This window comes from Panulirus ornatus, chromosome 55 (assembly GCF_036320965.1).
Source record: "Panulirus ornatus isolate Po-2019 chromosome 55, ASM3632096v1, whole genome shotgun sequence".
In the NCBI taxonomy this organism is placed as follows: domain Eukaryota; kingdom Metazoa; phylum Arthropoda; class Malacostraca; order Decapoda; family Palinuridae; genus Panulirus; species Panulirus ornatus.
Window position 1 is genome coordinate 26061029 of NC_092278.1, and position 20490 is coordinate 26081518.

Below are 20490 nucleotides of genomic sequence, written 5' to 3' on the forward strand. Positions count from 1 at the left end.
ATACGGAAAGAATGAGTGAGAAAAGATAGGCTGATAGGATATATGTGTCAGAATTGGAGGGAACAAGGAGAACAGGGAGGTGAAATTGGAAATGGAATAGGATATGTCAAAATTGGAGGGAACAAGAGTGAAAAAGAGGTTGAGTGATTGGTGTGTGACATGCAGGAGGGTCTAAGGCATGCATGGAACAGAGTGAATTTAGCTGATGTATGCAAGGGTTGTGTAATAAAAGGACGGTTTAGTATTATGAATACTTTACATATGAACTACTTTCTAACGACATATCTCATAAGCTTTCTCTTGGTACATAGCAAGCTCTTATATGATCTCAACTCCGTGAACTGTGCACGTTTTGGAAGATTTTCCCACTTCTGCACTTTCATATCTTATCATCTATCTACATTTCCTAACTTGAAATTTTCATTTACTTTGATTACAAATTTTTGCTTGTTCTTAAATGCTCCATGTACCCTGTGTGTACAAGTATTTGACAGGATAAAGTATCAGGTTGGTGTGCACTATTAGAGAGAATGAGTAAATATATGATCTTTAGGTTAAGTAGAAACTGTTGTTCAAGAATTAAGTAAGGCTGGAAGACAGCATAAGGGAATGTAGGGGATGCTTTGGAAAAATCTCATAGAATACGTAAATCATATTGTGGAGAGATGACACAAGCTGTCTTGCTTTAAGCTGAGAAGAACTTTCCAAATGTGTATTTTGAAATTGATACCAATTTACAGAAAGTTTTATTTATGCATCATCTGTCTTTATTTGTCACTGCTTAGGACAGATTTATGTCAGTGTAATAAACAAAGACTCCCCATAGGAAATGGCAGTTCGTGAATCCAAGCGTGAGAGAGAATCTTATTCAACAACATTGGAGCGGGAGCTTGGATCAGTCCCTGAACCAAAGGTACAAAATCATAATAACCTGATTTTGCTTTTGTTGAGAATGCACCTTGCTTGCTGTCATAAATTGCATGGGATGCTTGCAGTATCGTAATGTAATTAGCTTGTTTCTCACATTGTTCTTGCTGATTACATTCTGTTCACAACTCTCAATTAAGGCTAATAACTTCAGTTAATCAGGTGCTTGTGGGTCTTTTCTTATTACAGAGCATAAGGTTTAAGTATTTCTTATCATGAAAGTACTTGGGAAATTTTCTAACAAATTACAAAATATTGGAAGCATTTTAGATATTACTGTGTATATTGTTTTTAATCCTGTGCAAGTTTGTAGCCAAAGCAGGAGTTTGATGAGCACTGTAATGAAAGAGGTAATAGGCTGATTAAAGTGAAGATTTTCTTCTGTATAGCTATTGATATTTTGCCTACCCCTCATATACAAGACCTAGAAGTGGTGATCTGTTACAGTCCATCTATCTGTCCTTATCTCTTCGGTTGTCATCATCAAAGGTGGATGAAAAAATTTTGATCTTACTGCCATTAGGGAAGGACATATGCTGTTTAGGGTGAGAAGACTTACAGTTGTCAGTCATTGCTATTTTTGGTGAGATGACATACAGTTGTCAGTCATTGCTGTTTAGGGTGAAAAGAAATGCATTCACTGGTTTCTTGTTTCTGTGGCTAAATTTATACTGCAGATCTTATTTGTTATCTTTAACTCTTCCCACTTGCTGATGGTGGGTGAAAACTTTTCAATCTACACACATATCCAGCCTATGTTTAGTGTGGTAAAGTTATTATGGGTTTTGTCACTAATAAGCATGCTTGAATCTTCACCTTGTATGTTGTTATTTCAGTTTTAACATTTTTCCATTCACTGTACCTTCACACACAAAACATGATCTCATGTTCTACCTCGTGTTCCTTGCTGCAATCATGTATCCTCTTCCGCCAATCACTTTTCACATATCTTATATTGCCATACTTTTACATATTCTCACTACCTTGAACTTTAGAAATGCATTTAACTTGAATTTACTGGCTAACTTGTACAAGGAAATCATCTTACACATATTGAGGTGTTTACCAAATGTGTAAAGTAGTACTGATGATAGGGAGAGCCTAGTTTGATTCCATCCTAAGCATTGTGCAAAGTTAACTAAGGATCTGGTGTGGCCTCCATGTTACTTATTGGTTACATGTAGACAAGGGTAAGTTTGGCTGGAAAATCTTGAGGTATATGCCATGTCTTAAGAGCCCTGAGGGTATTCTAGATGAGTGCTTAATTAATTGTAGAACTTCCTACTCATGGTGCTGTTGTTGAAGCAGTTAGTAGATGCTAAACTAATGCAGTTGCATAACCAGCATGGAGATTACTTTGATTAAAGTTTCAGTTGTTTGTGTCAGGTCCTTTTTTGTTAAAGTATGAAAATAACTAATGGGAAATATAAAAGGTATGTAGATATATCTTAATGACCAATTTTTCTATGATAAAAAAAAATCAAATTTGTCTCATTTTAAGTTTGCACTGTCCCTCTGCTTAACAATTTATGATTTACATGTTAGTAATTCTCATATTGTGTTCAGTGCAAAATTGTTCTATCTCTTTGTGAGTATAGTTTTGGGAGTATTTAGAAGGGATGAAACTGGGAGACTAGGCTTTTGGTATAAGGTGGGAGTGTGGCATGCTTTTTGCTCTTGATTATGGAATATTTAAGTAGATGGAGGTGTAGGGGTATTTTTGGAGAAATTTCAGGAGATTGATTAACTGGAAGTTAGGGTTTATGATGTATGTGGTGTTTCTTGATGTGGAGAAATTATATGATAGGGTAAATAGTGGTACTTTAAGTTGAGGTGCTCTGTGGAAGATGTTGCACATACATGGTGTGGGAGGAAAGCTGCAAGAGGCACTGAAGCGTTTTTCTTGAGAGAAAGGTATATGTGCAAGTGGGAAGAGAGCAGGATGTGAGGTTGCAGATGAAGGTGGGTCTGCAGCGGGAGAGCATGATGTAACCATGGCTGTTTAATTTGTCTATGGATGGTCTGGTAAGGGAAATGAGTGCAAGGATCTTGCAGAGAGGAGTAGGTATGCAGTTTGATAGGGGTAGAGGGGCATGGAAGGAGAGTCATTTGTAGTTTGTTGACCTAATGCTGGTGGCAGATTTAAGTGAGAAACTGCAGAAGTTGGTGTCTGAGTTTGGGAGAGTGTGTTAAAGGAGAAAGTTGAGGGTGAATGTAAATAAAATCAAGGTTATTTGGTTCAGCAGTGAAGATAGAGAGAAGTTTCTCTCAAGTATTTCTCACACAAATTCTGCAAAGGGAGCCAATACATAACTCAGGCTTATTCAGCCAAAGCATTTTCATTCTTTAATCCATCTTCTTTATTTGAACACAGATTGTTTCTCGCAAGAATGAATATGGCAATTATATTTTGCATACCTCATATACACAAGGGTACTTAAGAGAAACCATGGGAGTGTTTGTGTGGCTGTGGATAGGGGGATCTGGCTTTAGTGCATTATACTTGAAAAGCTAGAAAGGTTGTGGGCAAATGAGGCCTTTCTTTATACCTGCCCTATCTTGTTTTGTGGGAAGCTGTGAAGTAATATAAGAATGTGTACAGTGTTGGTTTATTTGTGGTGTTTAAGAAAGATGGGCTCTGGTTTTGGTGCATATACACGAAAGCTAAAGAGTAGATGTGAGCAAGGGAGTTTATTCTTTATGCTGCCTTGCTAAGACAGGTTTGAACAAAAATCTTTTTACGTATTTGTTCAAATCTAATCGTAAGTTTTGAGAGAGAAGACTTCACAGAATATAGTTTGTAGAAATTTGGCAGATGTTAAGATGGACAGAAGTATATGCATGTATGTGTTTGTAAATGTATGGTGATTTGCATCATTGGTAAAGTTTGTTGAATCTTGTGAATGAAACTTTATTCCAGGGTTCACCTAAGATTTGTTGTACATAACATAATTCATATGAATATTCAGTGAACTGAGTTGATTTTTGGTGAAAACAATTTGTCTTATGTACTGATCGGAAGTAAGATTGAAGCTTGCATCAGATGCTTTGATATGGGCTAGAGAGATTTAGAGTAAGATCCACAATGAGGTAAATCTGAAATTTCTGCTTAGTGTATTCTTAGCATGGAAGGCATTAGTTAAAGGTTTGTTTATGATAGCTTGAGTGATTTAAGTAGGAAGAAAATAAATCAGAAATAGAGCAATATGTGAAGGTACCATACCCTACTTTGTAAAGAGGTTTGCTTCTGTGGCAGCTTAGCTTAGTAGTACTGTATTTGACAACACAGGACTAACTTTTTTTTTAGCCTGGCATCTTAGTTACCTGAGTGTTATCCTTGTGTTTGTATCCGAGATTCTTCATTCTGTATGGGAACTCCCCTTAAGGGGCATCTCTCTTTCATACTAGTTTGCTGTTTACTGCATTAGTGAGGTAGTACTAGGAACAGATGAAGAATAGGCCTCATGTACTCAGATCCACCCTTTAGTTATCATGTGTAATGCACTGAAACCACAGCCCCCTATCTACAACCAGCCCCCAAAGACCTTTCTGTGGTTACTCCCAGCTTCTTCATACACACCTAGTTCAGCCCATTGACAGCACATCACCCCTAGTGTACCATATTGCCCCAATTTACTTTATCCCATGCATGCCCTTCACTCTTAAGCATATTCAGGCCCTAAGCTTTAAAAATCTTATTCACTTCATCCTGTTATCTCTAGTCTCATTTCTTTCTCTCACTTTCTCTCTCTCTCTACATGCATATTTATTCGTTATACTTAATCGCTGTTTCCCACATCAGTGAGGTAGCTCCAGGAAACAGACGAAGTATGGCCCATCAACTCATATACACATATATATACATACACAGACATATACATATATACACATGTACATAATTCATAGTCTGCCCTTATTCCTTCCCGTCGCCACCCCGCCACACAGGAAATAACAACCTACTCCACCCTGCATGTGCGTGAGGTAGCGCTGGAATAAGACAACAAAGGCCACATTCATTCACACTCAGTCTCTTGCTGCCATGTATAATGCACCAAAACCACAGCTCCCTTTCCACATCCAGGCCCCACAGAACTTTCCATGGTTTACCCCAGATGCTTCACATGCCCTGGTTCAATCCATTGACAGCACATCGACCCCGGTATACCACATCGTTCCAATTCACTCTGTTCCTTGTATACCTTTCACCCTCCTGCATGTTTAGGCCCCAATCATGCAAAATCTTTTTCAATCCATCTTTCCACCTCCAATTTGGTCTCCCACTTCTCGTTCCCTCCACTTCTGACATAATATCCTCTTTGTCAATCTTTCCTCACTCATTCTCTCCGTGACCAAACCATTTCAAAACACCCTCTTCTGCTCTCTCATCCACACTCTTTTTTTATTACCACACATCTCTCTAACCCTTTCATTTCTTACTCAATCAAACCATCTCACTCCACATATTGGCCTCAAACATCTCATTGCCAGCACATCCACCCTCCTACACACAATTCGCAACCATATTACATTGTTGCAACCACTATTCCTTCAAGCATACCCATTTTTGCTTTCCGAGGTAATGTTCTTGACTTCCACACATTCTTCAATGCTCCCAGAACTTTCGCCCCCTCCCCCACCCTATGATTCACTTCTGCTTCCATGGTTCCATCTGCTGCCAAATCCACTCCCAGATATTTAAAACACCACTTCCTCCAGTTTTTCTCCATTCAAAGTTACCTCCCAATTGACTTGTCCCTCAACCCTACTGTACCTAATAACCTTGCTCTTATTCACATTTACTCTCAGCTTTCTTCTTTCACACACTTTATCAAACTCAGTCACCAGCTTCTGCAGTTTCTCACCCGAATCAGCCACAAGCACTGTATCATCAGCAAACAACAACTGACTCACTTCCCAAGCTCTCTCATCCACAACAGACTGCATACTTGCCCCTCTTTCCAAAACTCGTGCACTTACCTCCCTAACAACCCCATCCATAAACAAATTAAACAACCATGGAGACATCACACACCCCTGCGACAAATCAAGATTCACTGAGAACCAATCACTTTCCTCTCCTCCTACACGTACACATGCCTTACATCCTTGATAAAAACTTCACTGCTTCTAACCACTTGCCTCCCACACCATATATTCTTAATACCTTCCACAGAACATCTCTATCAACTCTATCATATGCCTTCTCCAGATCCATAAATGCTACATACAAATCCATTTGCTTTTCTAAGTATTTCTCACATACATTCTTCAAAGCTAACACCTGATGCACACATCTGTGTGTATATATATATATATATATATATATATATATATATATATATATATATTTTTTTTTTTTTTTTTTTTTATACCTCGTCGCTGTCTCCCGCGTTTGCGAGGTAGCGCAAGGAAACAGACGAAAGAAATGGCCCAACTCCCCCCATACACATGTACATACATACGTCCACACACGCAAATATACATACCTACACAGCTTTCCATGGTTTACCCCGGACGCTTCACATGCCTTGATTCAATCCACTGACAGCACGTCAACCCCTGTATACCACATCGCTCCAATTCACTCTATTCCTTGCCCTCCTTTCACCCTCCTGCATGTTCAGGCCCCGATCACACAAAATCCTTTTCACTCCATCTTTCCACCTCCAATTTGGTCTCCCTCTTCTCCTCGTTCCCCCCACCTCCGACACATATATCGTCTTGGTCAATCTTTCCTCACTCATTCTCTCCATGTGCCCAAACCACTTCAAAACACCCTCCTCCGCTCTCTCAACCACGCTCTTTTTATTTCCACACATCTCTCTTACCCTTACGTTACTTACTCGATCAAACCACCTCACACCACACATTGTCCTCAAACATCTCATTTCCAGCACATCCATCCTCCTGCGCACAACTCTATCCATAGCCCACGCCTCGCAACCATACAACATTGTTGGAACCACTATTCCTTCAAACATACCCATTTTTGCTTTCCGGGATAATGTTCTTGACTTCCACACATTTTTCAAGGCTCCCAAAATTTTTGCCCCCTCCCCCACCCTATGATCCACTTCCGCTTCCATGGTTCCATCCGCTGACAGATCCACTCCCAGATATCCAAAACACTTCACTTCCTCCAGCCTTTCTCCATTCAAACTCACCTCCCAATATATATATATATATATATGTATGTATATATATGTCTATTGGGGATGAGAGAGCTTGGGAAGTGAGTCAGTTGTTGTTCGCTGATGATACAGCGGCTGGTGGCTGATTCATGTGAGAAACTGCAGAAGCTGGTGACTGAGTTTGGTAAAGTGTGTGAAAGAAGAAAGTTAAGAGTAAATGTGAATAAGAGCAAGGTTATTAGGTACAGTAGGGTTGAGGGTCAAGTCAATTGGGAGATGAGTTTGAATGGAGAAAAACTGGAGGAAGTGAAGTGTTTTAGATATCTGGGAGTGGATCTGGCAGCGGATGGAACCATGGAAGTGGAAGTGGATCATAGGGTGGGGGAGGGGGCGAAAATTCTGGGGGCCTTGAAGAATGTGTGGAAGTCGAGAACATTATCTCGGAAAGCAAAAATGGGTATGTTTGAAGGAATAGTGGTTCCAACAATGTTGTATGGTTGCAAGGCGTGGGCTATGGATAGAGTTGTGCGCAGGAGGATGGATGTGCTGGAAATGAGATGTTTGAGGACAATGTGTGGTGTGAGGTGGTTTGATCGAGTAAGTAACGTAAGGGTAAGAGAGATGTGTGGAAATAAAAAGAGCATGGTTGAGAGAGCAGAAGAGGGTGTTTTGAAATGGTTTGGGCACATGGAGAGAATGAGTGAGGAAAGATTGACCTAGAGGATATATGTGTCGGAGGTGGAGGGAACGAGAAGAGGGAGACCAAATTGGAGGTGGAAAGATGGAGTGAAAAAGATTTTGTGTGATCGGGGCCTGAACATGCAGGAGGGTGAAAGGAGGGCAAGGAATAGAGTGAATTGGAGCAATGTGGTATACCGGGGTTGACGTGCTGTCAGTGGATTGAATCAAGGCATGTGAAGCGTCTGGGGTAAACCATGGAAAGCTGTGTAGGTATGTATATTTGCGTGTGTGGACGTATGTATATACACGTGTATGGGGGTGGGTTGGGCCATTTCTTTCGTCTGTTTCCTTGCGCTACCTCGCAAACGCGGAGACAGTGGCAACAAAAAAAAAAAAAAAAAAAAAAAAAAAACGTTGAGATGTATAGGTATGTATATGTGCATGTCTGATCATGTATGTATATACATGTGTATGTGGGTGGGTTGGGCCATTCTTTTGTCTGTTTCCTTACGCTACCTCACTAACGCGGGAGACGGCGACAAAGTATAATTAAATTGATGATTAATAAATAAATGTATATGCATAAATGCCCATATACAGAAATATACATATCAACATATACATATATACATGTGTACATAGTCATACTTGCTTGCCTTTATCCATTCCTGTTGTTACCTGCCACACAGGAAATAGCATCCACCCACCCACCCTCCCACTTTCAGCCAGGTGGTGCCAGGAAAAGACAAAAAAGGCCACATTTGTTCACATTGTCTCTAGCTGTCATGTGCAGTGCGCCAAAACCACATCTCCCTATCCACATCCAGGCCCCATGTCTCTAGCTGTCATGTGCAGTGCACCAAAACCACATCTCCCTATCCACATCCAGGCCCCATAGACCTTTCCATGGTTTACCCCAGATGCTTCACATGCCCTGGTTCAGTCCATTGACATATATCCTAATGTTAACCTCTCATCACTCATTCTCTCCATTTGTCCAAACCATTTCAGTACACCCCCATCAGCTCTCCCAACCATACTCTATTACCCCACCTTTTTCTCACCTTGTTATCACTTACTCGATTGGCCTTCCTCACGCCATATTTCAATCTCCCTCTTCAGTTCATTCTCATCTATAACCCATGCTTAACATCCATAAAACACCATTGGGACTACTATACCTTCAAACATACCTATTTTTGCCCTCCCAGGTAGTGACCTCTGCACACATTCCTCAATGCTTCCCAAACCTTGATTCCCTTACCCACTCTGTGACTAACCTCACCTGCCATGCATTGCCATGTCTTCTTTCAGGTATTTAAAGCACTTCACTTCATCCAGGTCATCTCCACTCAAACTTACACCCCCAACTAACTTGTGTCTTCTTACTGCTAAACCTAATAACCTTGCTGTTATTCACATTTACTCTCAACTTTCTCCTCCCACACTCTCCCAAACTCGGACACCAACTTCTGCAGTTCCTCACTCAGATCTCCCTCCCCTCCTGACTCACCTTTTTAGCCACCTCATCCCAACATACTGCATGCCTTCCTCTCTCTCTCCAAGATCTTTTCATTAAGCCACATCACCATCACCAGCCATGGTGACATTACACATCCTTGCCACAGCCGACCTTCACTTACTTACCCACACACCTTACTCTCTTGAAAAAATCTCCTCATTGCTTCAAAGAGCTTTTCTCGCATACCATATGTTAATAAAACCTTCCACACATCTCTTTCAGCCTTATCATATGTTTTCTCTGGATACCTAAGTGCCATAAACAAATTCGTCTGTTTCCCTGAAGTATTTCTCACACTCATTCTTGAAAACAGACACCTTATCCACACATCTGCCACTTCCTAAGCCACATTGTTCCTCCCCAGTCTGATGATCTTTGCATGCCACACCCCCTCTAAACCACTGCTTTTCCAGACAACTAACTGGTATACTTATCAAATTTATATTTAATTCCAGCTCTCACTGTTCCCCTTGCCTTTATACAATAGTACTCCATGCAGATATGACAGAATATTGTCCTCACTTTCCTCTTTCAACATGCTGAGCATGCTCCACTCCCTCAGACCTTCTTGGGTTCTCATCCTGGTGTCCTCCTCCATGTCTTGTCTTAGGGATTTTTTTGCTGGCTTCCCCTCATTGTTTCCTTGGCTTCTCTTTTATGTATCTCTATTATCAGTCTTTTGTCATACACTGCCCACATGACGAAGTTACCTCTCGTACACCACACTTCAAATTTTAACCTCTATCTGTCATGCTGTAGCTGTATGCTGGATATTACTTCATTCCATTTTCTAAATTCACAAACACCTGTCAGATATTTTTTTTTAAATTAAGAACCTAAATCCTTAAACTATCTGCATTTCATGTCAACATTGCACACCTATAAGATATTGTAGCCAGAGCTTGAACATAGTCTTGAAAACAGATGGAGAAATGTCAAAATCACCTGAGCTGCCAAATGAAAAGGAATTCAAGAATGGTCAAAATATGATTATGTAGAGTACATTCCCCCATTTACCAAAATTCCAGATTGGTATGATGGAATGAATCATTATTGGCAAGATCGTGAAATTCATATGACAAATCAAAACAGAACAAGATGGAATGAGAACTATAGCAATAGCTACACAGATTTTTACTACCCCAGAGGCCAAACTATGATTATATAAAGTACATACCTCCACTTACCAAAATTCCAGATTGGTATGATGGTATGAATCATTATTGGCAAGAACATGAAATACATATGACAAATCAAAGCAAAACAAGATGGAATGAGAACTATAGCAATAGCTACCCAGATTATGACTACCACAGAAACCCACTTGAACAATGGAATACTTTTTTATTAGAGAACCAAAATAAGGAAAGTTCTAGCTGAAATAGAGTAGGTTGACAGTAAAATCACATGATAAAGAAACAACAACAACAACAAAAAAGCACATCAGTGAATACATAACGGCTGAAAACACTATGCTAATTAGTGTCAGGAACTTGGCATAATGAAGAAGTGAAAGATGAAAAAGACTTGGAGCAAACGGAAACATTCAGAGCAGGTAGAACCAAATTCTAACCAGAGGGTGTGGCAGTATATGTCCATAATGGGTTTTTAAGGAAAACATAACAAAGATGAGTCACCATAAATGTAAACTAATTATTTTGAGCATCCCAGCTATATCATAAAAGACTAAATGACTTTGAAATTATTTTAAGCAAAGTTAAGGAAATTCTGAAGGGATTTTAGAAAACTGATGTGATGATGATATGGGCTGGTGTAAAGTACTTTAACTTCCATTTTATTGAATGGCAAGAAAGAACGAGTAGATTATGGATGTAGATTAAATTACAAAGGAAAGAGTAGTGGATCAGCTGATGAAAGAGAACTGCTCTGAAGACTGCTTAATTTGTATGATTCTTTCAGCATTTTGTTGGTACAGCACAGACTGACAGGAGGGAGCCATACAATAAATCTCATTTTACAAATGACATGACACTGTTTACAGATATAGAAGTAAATTTAAGTCTGTTGGATCAAAATACTTTAGAAATCACTATTGATGTGATACAGCAGCAAAAAAGTAATCGATTAAGTGATTTAAATTTTCTCCACTAAAGTTCAGGCTGGAAAATGATTGAGAAGAAAGTAAACACAAATGGGAAAGAGATGTTCAAAGACAAAATTCTAGTAACAAACAAAATGATAAACACTATGGGACAAAGCCATATGATTAATGAGCACATACCAAAGAAAAAGGAAACAAGTATAGAATGGAAAGTACTTAGGGACAGAAAACTGGAATAATAGAAAAAGGCATGGAAAAAGAAGAAAAGGATGACATTTTTAGAAGCAAGCATAGGAGAATTAAATGAAAAAATAATCGAATGAGATGTAGAAATCATGAAATCCCATAGAAAAGAACAAGAAATTAGTAAGGAAAATAATATATAAAGAAATTGAAAGATACTGTTCACATACATGAACATAGCAAAAAAACAAGAAAACAAAAATTGCACCCTGTATAGTAGAGGATGGCTCCAAGAAAAGATGCAGGATGTTGACTGAACAATATGGGTTGATGTTTATATCAAAATTTATGGAGAAATTGGATTTGAAGTGCTTAGCAAATATCATGAAAATGCACTGAAATAGCAGATGATATAATCAGAGCACTTGATATACTTGAAGAAAATTTACCTCCCAGGACCAGGTAGAATTCTAGCCATGTTCCTCAAAAAGACAAAAAAGTGATTTCAAGGGCAAGGCTAGATGAAAGCATAACTGCAGATTTTCACAAATTGACTAGCTTAGCATCTGAGCACAAAGGAAGATCCAAGCTAATACCTAAACAACAGAGATGAGGTAATTTGATTTCATTTTTTTTTTTTTTTTTTTTTTTTTTATACTTTGTCGCTGTCTCCCGCGTTTGCGAGGTAGCGCAAGGAAACAGATATGTAATGAAAATCTCTGGAAGAGTGATAAAAGGACATGCATCTGAGAAGGGAAGTGTCTTATCTGGATGTGTACCACAGGGAACAGTGCTTGCCTCAATACTTTTTTCAGTAATGATATTAGACATGAGCAGTGAAGTAAAGTTAAGCATATTAAGGAGCTTTGTGTATGACACCAGAGAAAACAAAATATGATCAGAAAGTGTTCAGAAGGTGATGAAAAAGATTTAGACAGTTTTCATATGGGCAGAAGTGTACCCATTATACAATTTTCAAATGGGTAGAAGTGTACCTAATGGAATTTGATGATAGATTTGAGCAAATGCGTTCTGGAGCAAGGATGAAAATCCTTGGTACCAAATAAAGGCCTAACTGAGAAAGTGATAGAAAGTGGAACAAATAAAAAAAAATGTGGGTATCATATGTTAGAAACTAGATTTCAGACAGCATATAAAGATGATACTCTCAAATGATGAGTGGTATAATAATGACAACTTTCTCCACCAAGAGATGGAAAGCTATTGATGAGTGTATAAATGTATAGATGAGAAACAGAATTGTATACTTATATGGTCAGCAACAAAACAAATAGAAATAAACATAGAGATGATTGAGAAGCACTTCATGTGGAAGAGGGTTAGAATATACAAGTTACCATGAAAGGCTGAAAGAACTGCAACTATATAGCTAAGGAAGAAGAAGAGAATGATATACAATGGTCTGTGCATGGCAACAAATTGAGGGTTTCAAAGAAAATGTGTTGAATCTGGAAGCCTCTGAACAGAGAAGATACAGGGTTGATAAGTCTTCAAGAATACCATGGAACATTCCAAGAATAAATCAGACAAATATTTATGGCATCATTCAGGAAGCTAAAATGAGTATTTTGTGCACTGCCAGGAGACAAGAAACATGCATGAAACAACTACTGACATATTTGAAAGAAAACCTGACATATGGCTGGAATCAGTCCCAGATGACCCAAAAAATAATAGAGTAATGCCGGTGGCAGTTGAGAAGAGTAATCTTATTCATCAGGCTAAATCTCATAGCAGGTATGTAGGCACTTTTTTTTTTACACATTCATCTTGTCCATAATTATAATTAATCTTTTTCAGCTGCTTATCACCCATCTTTACCTTGAATTTCAGTATGCTATATATGTTTAGGGTATATAGCATTGCAGAGTATTCAATTTCCCTGTCCTCTCAAGAACTATCACTGTATTCTTTATCAGCTTTACCCTTCATCTTTCTTGTTTGACAAATAAATTTTCTCATTTATCACTTGTAATTTATCTTTATGTTCTACAAGATGTACCATACCATCTTGGTCCTTTTCTTCTCTTGTTGTTAAATCTATATCAATACCCTTTCCATACATATATGGAAAAGCCAAGGTGACGGAAGACAACCATGTCACCCTTGTGCCTGATTCAGAACTCTCACAAACTTCTATCCACTCTTACTTGCTTCATTGTTTTTATAGAATCAACTTTTCTATAACCAGCAACATGACAGAAGTGTTTGTAGTACTCTACCTTCCTTTATGCTAGTATATTACCATTTCCTGTGGTGTTTCATGATAGAGTTAAAAGTTTGGTAAAACCTTATGTATGTGTGTTACTAAGTAATAGCTGTTACATTAATGTAATTTTTAAGTAAACTGTGATCATTAATATAGAAATCTTATTTATTTGAAATGAAATATTTTAGCTTTTATTTTTATTGATTGTTTAACCATAAATTTTAATTAGTGTGAAATATATTTTACATTATGACACCAGTTATGAATAGGGAAGCCCGAACGTTTTGTTGTGTTTGTAAATCCTTGAACTTATGAGAAACTGGAATATGTAAGGCAAAATCAGTATTCACATATTCCAATTTTTCTGCTAGTTATTAAATATGAGTACTTGCCCAATCCCAGGACTCTAGATCCTTGTTGAATTCTATGTTCTTGTACTTGATGCATTTATATTTGCTGTTTCTATGTCATAGACACACTTAAGTTGAAGTATTTTGTTTTTCTATCTTTTCACAGGCTTTTTTAATAGTTTTCTATGCTTTCTTTACATCATGTCTTTATGTTTTGTGTGCATTATGGCTTACAAGACATGAAAATGAAATCTGCACATTATCATGAAGAATTAAGAGTTTTTGATTTTCCAAAAGAAGGAACAGAGAAGGGGGCCAAGTGAGGATTTCCCTCAAAGGCTCAGTCCTCTGTTCTTAACGCTGCCTTGCTAATGCGGGAGATGGCAAATAGTATAAAAAAAGTACTTTGCATTAATTTTCTTATCAAGTTAAATACAGATTTGCTTGTACTGTTACATCCTCGCATGATTGAGTGATCTTATTTCCTCAAACCACCGCCATTTCCCATGTCAGCGAAGGAGCACCGGGAACAGACGAAGAAATGCCATCATTTGCTCACATCCACACTTTGTCATGTATAATGCACTGAAACTATAGCTCCCTATCCACAACCAGGCCCTAACAGACATTTCCATGGTTTCCTCTGACCATGTCATATGCCCTGGGTCAACCCATAGTCCTCTTTATACCTCATTCCTCCAATTAGCTCTATCCCTTGTTCTTCTTGCATCCTTCTTCATGTTCAGGCTTCAAAGCATCTTTCACACCATCCCTCCACTTCCTTGGTTCCCCCTTTTCCTTGTTTCCTTCGTATCTGACATCTAAGTGAGAGGCAACATGGTTTTAGGGAAAGGTCATATGTACTGAATCTCAGATTCCTATGAGAGAGAGCTGTGTTGTAGACAGAAGGAAAGGTCTTATACATTGTTTATATCTCAGCTTCCAGAAAGCATTTGACACAATACAGGATGGGAAGCTGATTAAGAAAGTGGAATATCAGGCAGGAATAAGGGAGAGACTCCCTCATTGGATAGAAGTTTGAATTAGTGGAAGGAAACGAATGAGCCTTCTCCAGATGGGTGATCACCAGCAGAATGCCACAGGTTTCTGTTTTGGTACCTTTACACTTCTTAGTCTGTGTAAATAACTTGCCAGAAGGTATAGACTCTAACCTGAATGTTTGCAGATGATGCAAGCCATGAGGGTAGTGAAAAGTGAGGAAGATTGTATCAGCCTACAAGGGGACCTGAACAGACTCCAAAGTTGGTCTTACATGTGATTGATAAAATCATACGAAACAAATGTAAAAGTAATGAGGATGGATAGGGAAATATTAAGCAAGCTCTTTATATCCTACTTAGGTCACTGCACCTAAGAAGCACAGAGAGCTAATCAAGAAGGTCCAGAGGAGGCCATCCCAAGATGGTACTAGAATTAAGAGAGCTAAGTTACAGAGAAAGGCTAAATGCTTTAAATTTTTCCACCTTGGAAGAGAGAGAGGAATGAGGGGTGACCTAATCTTAAGCTTTTGAAACAGATAGATGATGTGGACACTGAACAGTTATTTGGGAGATGCAAAGATAGATAACCAGAGGACATAAGATGTAATTAACTAAGAAATTTGTTAAAAAAAATTTAAAGAAGTACTTTTATAGCACTGCAAACCTTGCTTTTGTTTCACATTTACATGCAACTCCCTCTTTTCACACATGCACTTCCAATGTCTGACACCAACTACAGCAGTTTCCCACTGGAATCTGTCTCCAATTTTTTGTCATCAGCAAACTACACATCCCTGGGGACGGGAGAAAGAATACTTCCCACATAATCTCTGCATGTCGTAGAAGGCTAAAAGGGGAGGGAGTGGGGGACTGGAAATCCTCCCCTCTCATTCTTAATTTTCCGAAAGGAGGAACAGAGAAGGGAGCCAAGTGAGCATGTTCCCTCAAAGGCTCATTCGTTCACCCTCAGTCTCTAGCTGTCATGTTTAATCATTTTTTTTTTATTTATTATACTTTTTTTGCTGTCTCCTGCTTTAGCAAGGTAGCGCAAGGAAACAGACAAAGAATGGCCCAACCCCCTGCATAAACTTATATATACATAAATGCGCATATACATACATATACATTTCAATGTATACATACATATACATACACAGACATATACATATATACACATGAACATATTCGTACTTGTTGCCTTCATCCATTCCCGCAGCACAGGAAACAGCAAACACACACCCAGAGAATTAGGGCCAGGAAAAGACAAAAAGGCCACATTCGTTCACACTCTAGTCTCTAGCTCCCATGTGTAATGCACCAAAACCACAGCTCCCTTTCCACATCCAGGCCCCACAAAGCTTTCCAAGGTTTACCCCTGACGCTTCACATGCCCTGGTTCAATCCATCGACAGCACGTCGACCCCAGTATGCCACATTGTTCCATTTCACTCTATTCCTTGCACGCCTTTCACCCTCCTGTATGTTCAGGCCCCAATCGCTCAAAATCTTTTTCACTCCAATTTGGTCTCCCACTTCTCGTTCCCTCCACCTCTGACACATATATCCTCTTTGTCAATCTTTCCTCACTTATTCTCTCTATGTGACCAAACCATTTCAATACACCCTCTTCTGCTGTCTCAACCACTTTCTTTTTATTACCACATATCTCTCTTAACCCTTTCATTACTTACTTGATCAAACCACCTCACACCACATGTTGTCCTCATACATCTCATTTCCAACACATCCACCCTCCTCCACACAACCCTATCTATAGCCCATGCCAACGTTCTCACATTCCACACATCCTTCAATGCTCCCGGAACCTTCGCTCCCTTCCCCTCCTTGTGACTCACTTCCACTTCCATGGTTCCATCTGCTGGTAAATCCACTCCCAGATATCTAAAACACTTCACTTCCTCTATATTTTCTTCATTCAAATTTGCCTACCAATTAACTTGTCCCTCAGTCCATGTGTCTAAACCATTTCAACACACTCTCTTCTGCTCTCTCAACCACACTTTTTATTTCCATACAGATCCTTACCCATTCATTATTTGATCCACACATTCTTCATCGCTCCCAGAACTTTCACCCCCTCCCCCACCCTGTGACTCGCTTTCGCTTCTGTGGTTCCTTTCGCTGCTAAGTCCACTCTCAGATATCTAAAACACTTGCGCTTCTTCCAATTTTTCTCTATTCAAACTTACATCCCACATAACTTGTCCCTCAACCATACTGAATCTAATAACTTTGCTTTAACTTTCTCCTTCCACACACTTTTCCAAACTGTCACGAACTTCTGCAGTTTCTCACTCGAATCAGCCACTGGAGCTTTATCATTGGCGAACAGCAGCTGACTCGCTTCCCAAGCCCTCTCATCCCCAACAGACTACATACTTTCCCCTCTCTCTAAAACTCTTACATTTACCTCCTTAACCACCCCATCCATTAAGAAATTAAACAACCATGGGGACATCACACATCCCTATGTAGGCACTCAAATGATTATAATACCTCATCTATTTATTTGTCTGTATAATGACACCTGTTCCCTCTGGAACTCCCTCAAAAATTTCTGACTCAGTAGTCCAGCACATTGCAAAACTTCTTTCAGAAGAAATGTAAGCATTTGGATATTTCTGCCTTTCCATCAGTTTTTCACTCTTGGTATGCCAAGGAATGATGAATATGTCAGCAATGATTATGCAGACACAGAAAAGATAATGTTAAGATTCTATGAGCTCCAGCTTGAATAGTTGAGCTGCTGCTATGTGGTGGACCACGGCAAAGTTATCTTTACTTCATATTGCACCTGCCCACTGTTTGCTTGTGCTGGTAATATTACTGTCGGGTATACAAATGATGAATGTCAGAAGGTCTCCTCTTTTTCCCATTTGTAATTCTCTATACATTAAACCCTCGATTTTATGGACTAATAGGGGGAGGGGGTGTCCATTAATGCCAAAAGTCCATTCAGTCAATTGTAACCTAGTTGAAGAAGAAAAGTTTTTAGTCAAAGAGAAAAGAGGGACATTTGGGCTGTACTTACTAGGAAGGAGTGCAAATGATTGGGAGATGGATAAGAGAAAGCAGCAGATTAAGAGGAAAGTGCAGGGGTTGAAAAAGAGGGTAAATGAGAGCTGGGGTGAGGGAATATTGTTAAACTATATGTAGAATATAAAGTAAAACTTTTAAAGGGAAGTATTTTCTAATTGGGAGGTGAGTTTGAATGGAGAAAAACTGGAGGAAGTGAAGTGTTTTAGATATCTGGGAGTGGATCTGGCAGCAGGATGGAACCATGGAAGCGGAAGTGGATCATAGGGTGGGGGAGGGGGCGAAAATTGTGGGAGCCTTGAAGAATGTGTGGAAGTCGAGAACATTATCTCGGAAAGCAAAAATGGGTATGTTTGAAGGAATAGTGGTTCCAACAATGTTGTATGGTTGCGAGACATGGGCTATGGATAGAGTTGTGCGCAGGAGGATGGATGTGCTGGAAATGAGATGTTTGAGGACAATATGTGGTGTGAGGTGGTTTGATCGAGTAAGTAACGTAAGGGTAAGAGAGATGTGTGGAAATAAAAAGAGCGTGGTTGAGAGAGCAGAAGAGGGTGTTTTGAAATGGTTCGGGCACATGGAGAGAATGAGTGAGGAAAGATTGACCAAGAGAATATATGTGTCGGAGGTGGAGGGAACGAGGAGAAGAGGGAGACCAAATTGGAGGTGGAAAGATGGAGTGAAAAAGATTTTGTGTGATCGGGGCCTGAACATGCAGGAGGGTGAAAGGAGGGCAAGGAATAGAGTGAATTGGAGCGATGTGGTATACCGGGGTTGACGTGCTGTCAGTGGATTGAATCAAGGCATGTGAAGCGTCTGGGGTAAACCATGGAAAGCTGTGTAGGTATGTATATTTGCGTGTGTGGACGTATGTATATACATGTGTATGGGGGTGGGTTGGGCCATTACTTTCGTCTGTTTCCTTGCGCTACCTCGCAAACGCGGGAGACAGCGACAAAGCAAAAAAAAAAAAAATTCTAATTTATTGTTAATTATTAATTAATGTTTGAAGGAATAGTGGTTCCAACAATGTTGTATGGTTGCGAGGCGTGGGCTATGGATAGAGTTGTGCGGAGGAGGGTGGATGTGCTGGAAATGAGTTGTTTCAGGACAAAATGTGGTGTGAGGTGGTTTGATCAAGTAAGTAATAATAGAGTAAGAGAGATGTGTGGTAATAAAAAGAGTGTGGTTGAGAGAGCAGAAGAGGGTGTTTTGAAATGGTTTGGTCATATGAAGAGAATGAGTGAGGAAAGATTGACAAAGAGGATATATGTGTCAGAGGTGAAGGGAACGAGGAGAAGAGGGAGACCATATTGGAGGTGGAAAGATGGAGTGAAAAAGATTTTGAGTGATCGGGGCCTGAACATGCAGGAAGGTGAAAGGCTTGCAAGGAATAGAGTGAATTGGAACGATGTGGTATACCGGGGTCGACGTGCTGTTAATGGATTGAACCAGGGCATGTGAAGTGTCTGGAGTAAACCATGGAAAGTTCTGTGGGGCCTGGATGTGGAAAGGGAGCTGTGGTTTCGGTGCATTATTACATGACAGCTAGAGACTGAGTGTGAACGAATGGGGTCTTTGTTGTCTTTTCCTAGTGCTACCTAGCACACATGAGGGGGGAGGGGGTTGTTATTTCATGGGTGGTGATGGGAATGAATAAAGGCAGATGTGTATATATGTATATGTATGTGTGTGTATATATATGTATACGTTGAGATGTATAGGTATGTATATTTGTGTGTGTGGACATGTATGTATATACAGGTGTATGCGGGTGGGTTAGGCCATTCTTTCATCTGTTTCCTCACGCTACCTCGCAAATGTGGAAGAATGCAGGAAGGTGAAAGGCGTGCAAGGAATAGAGTGAATTGGATTGATGTGGTATACCAGGGTCAGCGTGCTGTTAATGGATTGAACCAGGGCATGTGAAGTGTCTGGGGTAAACCATGGAAAGTTCTGTGGGGCCTGGATGTGGAAAGGGAGCTGTGGTTTCGGTGCATTATTACATGACAGCTAGAGACTGAGTGTGAACGAATGGGGCCTTTGTTGCCTTTTCATAGTGCTACCTCGCACACGAGGGGGAAGGGGGTTGTTATTTCATGGGTGGCGATGGGAATGAATAAAGGCAGATGTGTATATATGTATATGTATTTAAAATGATTTATTTTATTTATTTTGCTTTGTCGCTGTCTCCCGCGTTTGCGAGGTAGCGCAAGGAAACAGACGAAAGAAAATGGCCCAACCCACCCTCATACACATGTATATACATACATGTCCACACACGCAAATATACAAACCTATACATCTCAATGTACACATATATATACACACACAGACACATACATA

At 39.6% G+C, this 20490-nt stretch overlaps 1 protein-coding gene across 1 annotated transcript in view; it reads left to right on the forward strand.

Moving 5' to 3' along the window:
- The window catches only part of Lam (Lamin), an 87646-nt gene that overhangs the window by 60511 nt on the left and 6645 nt on the right, over positions 1-20490 (forward strand). Inside the window, exon 9 of the mRNA XM_071693278.1 lies at positions 827-913. Within this exon, the coding sequence (XP_071549379.1) occupies positions 827-913 (87 nt within the window). The remainder of the gene's footprint in view (positions 1-826; positions 914-20490) is intronic.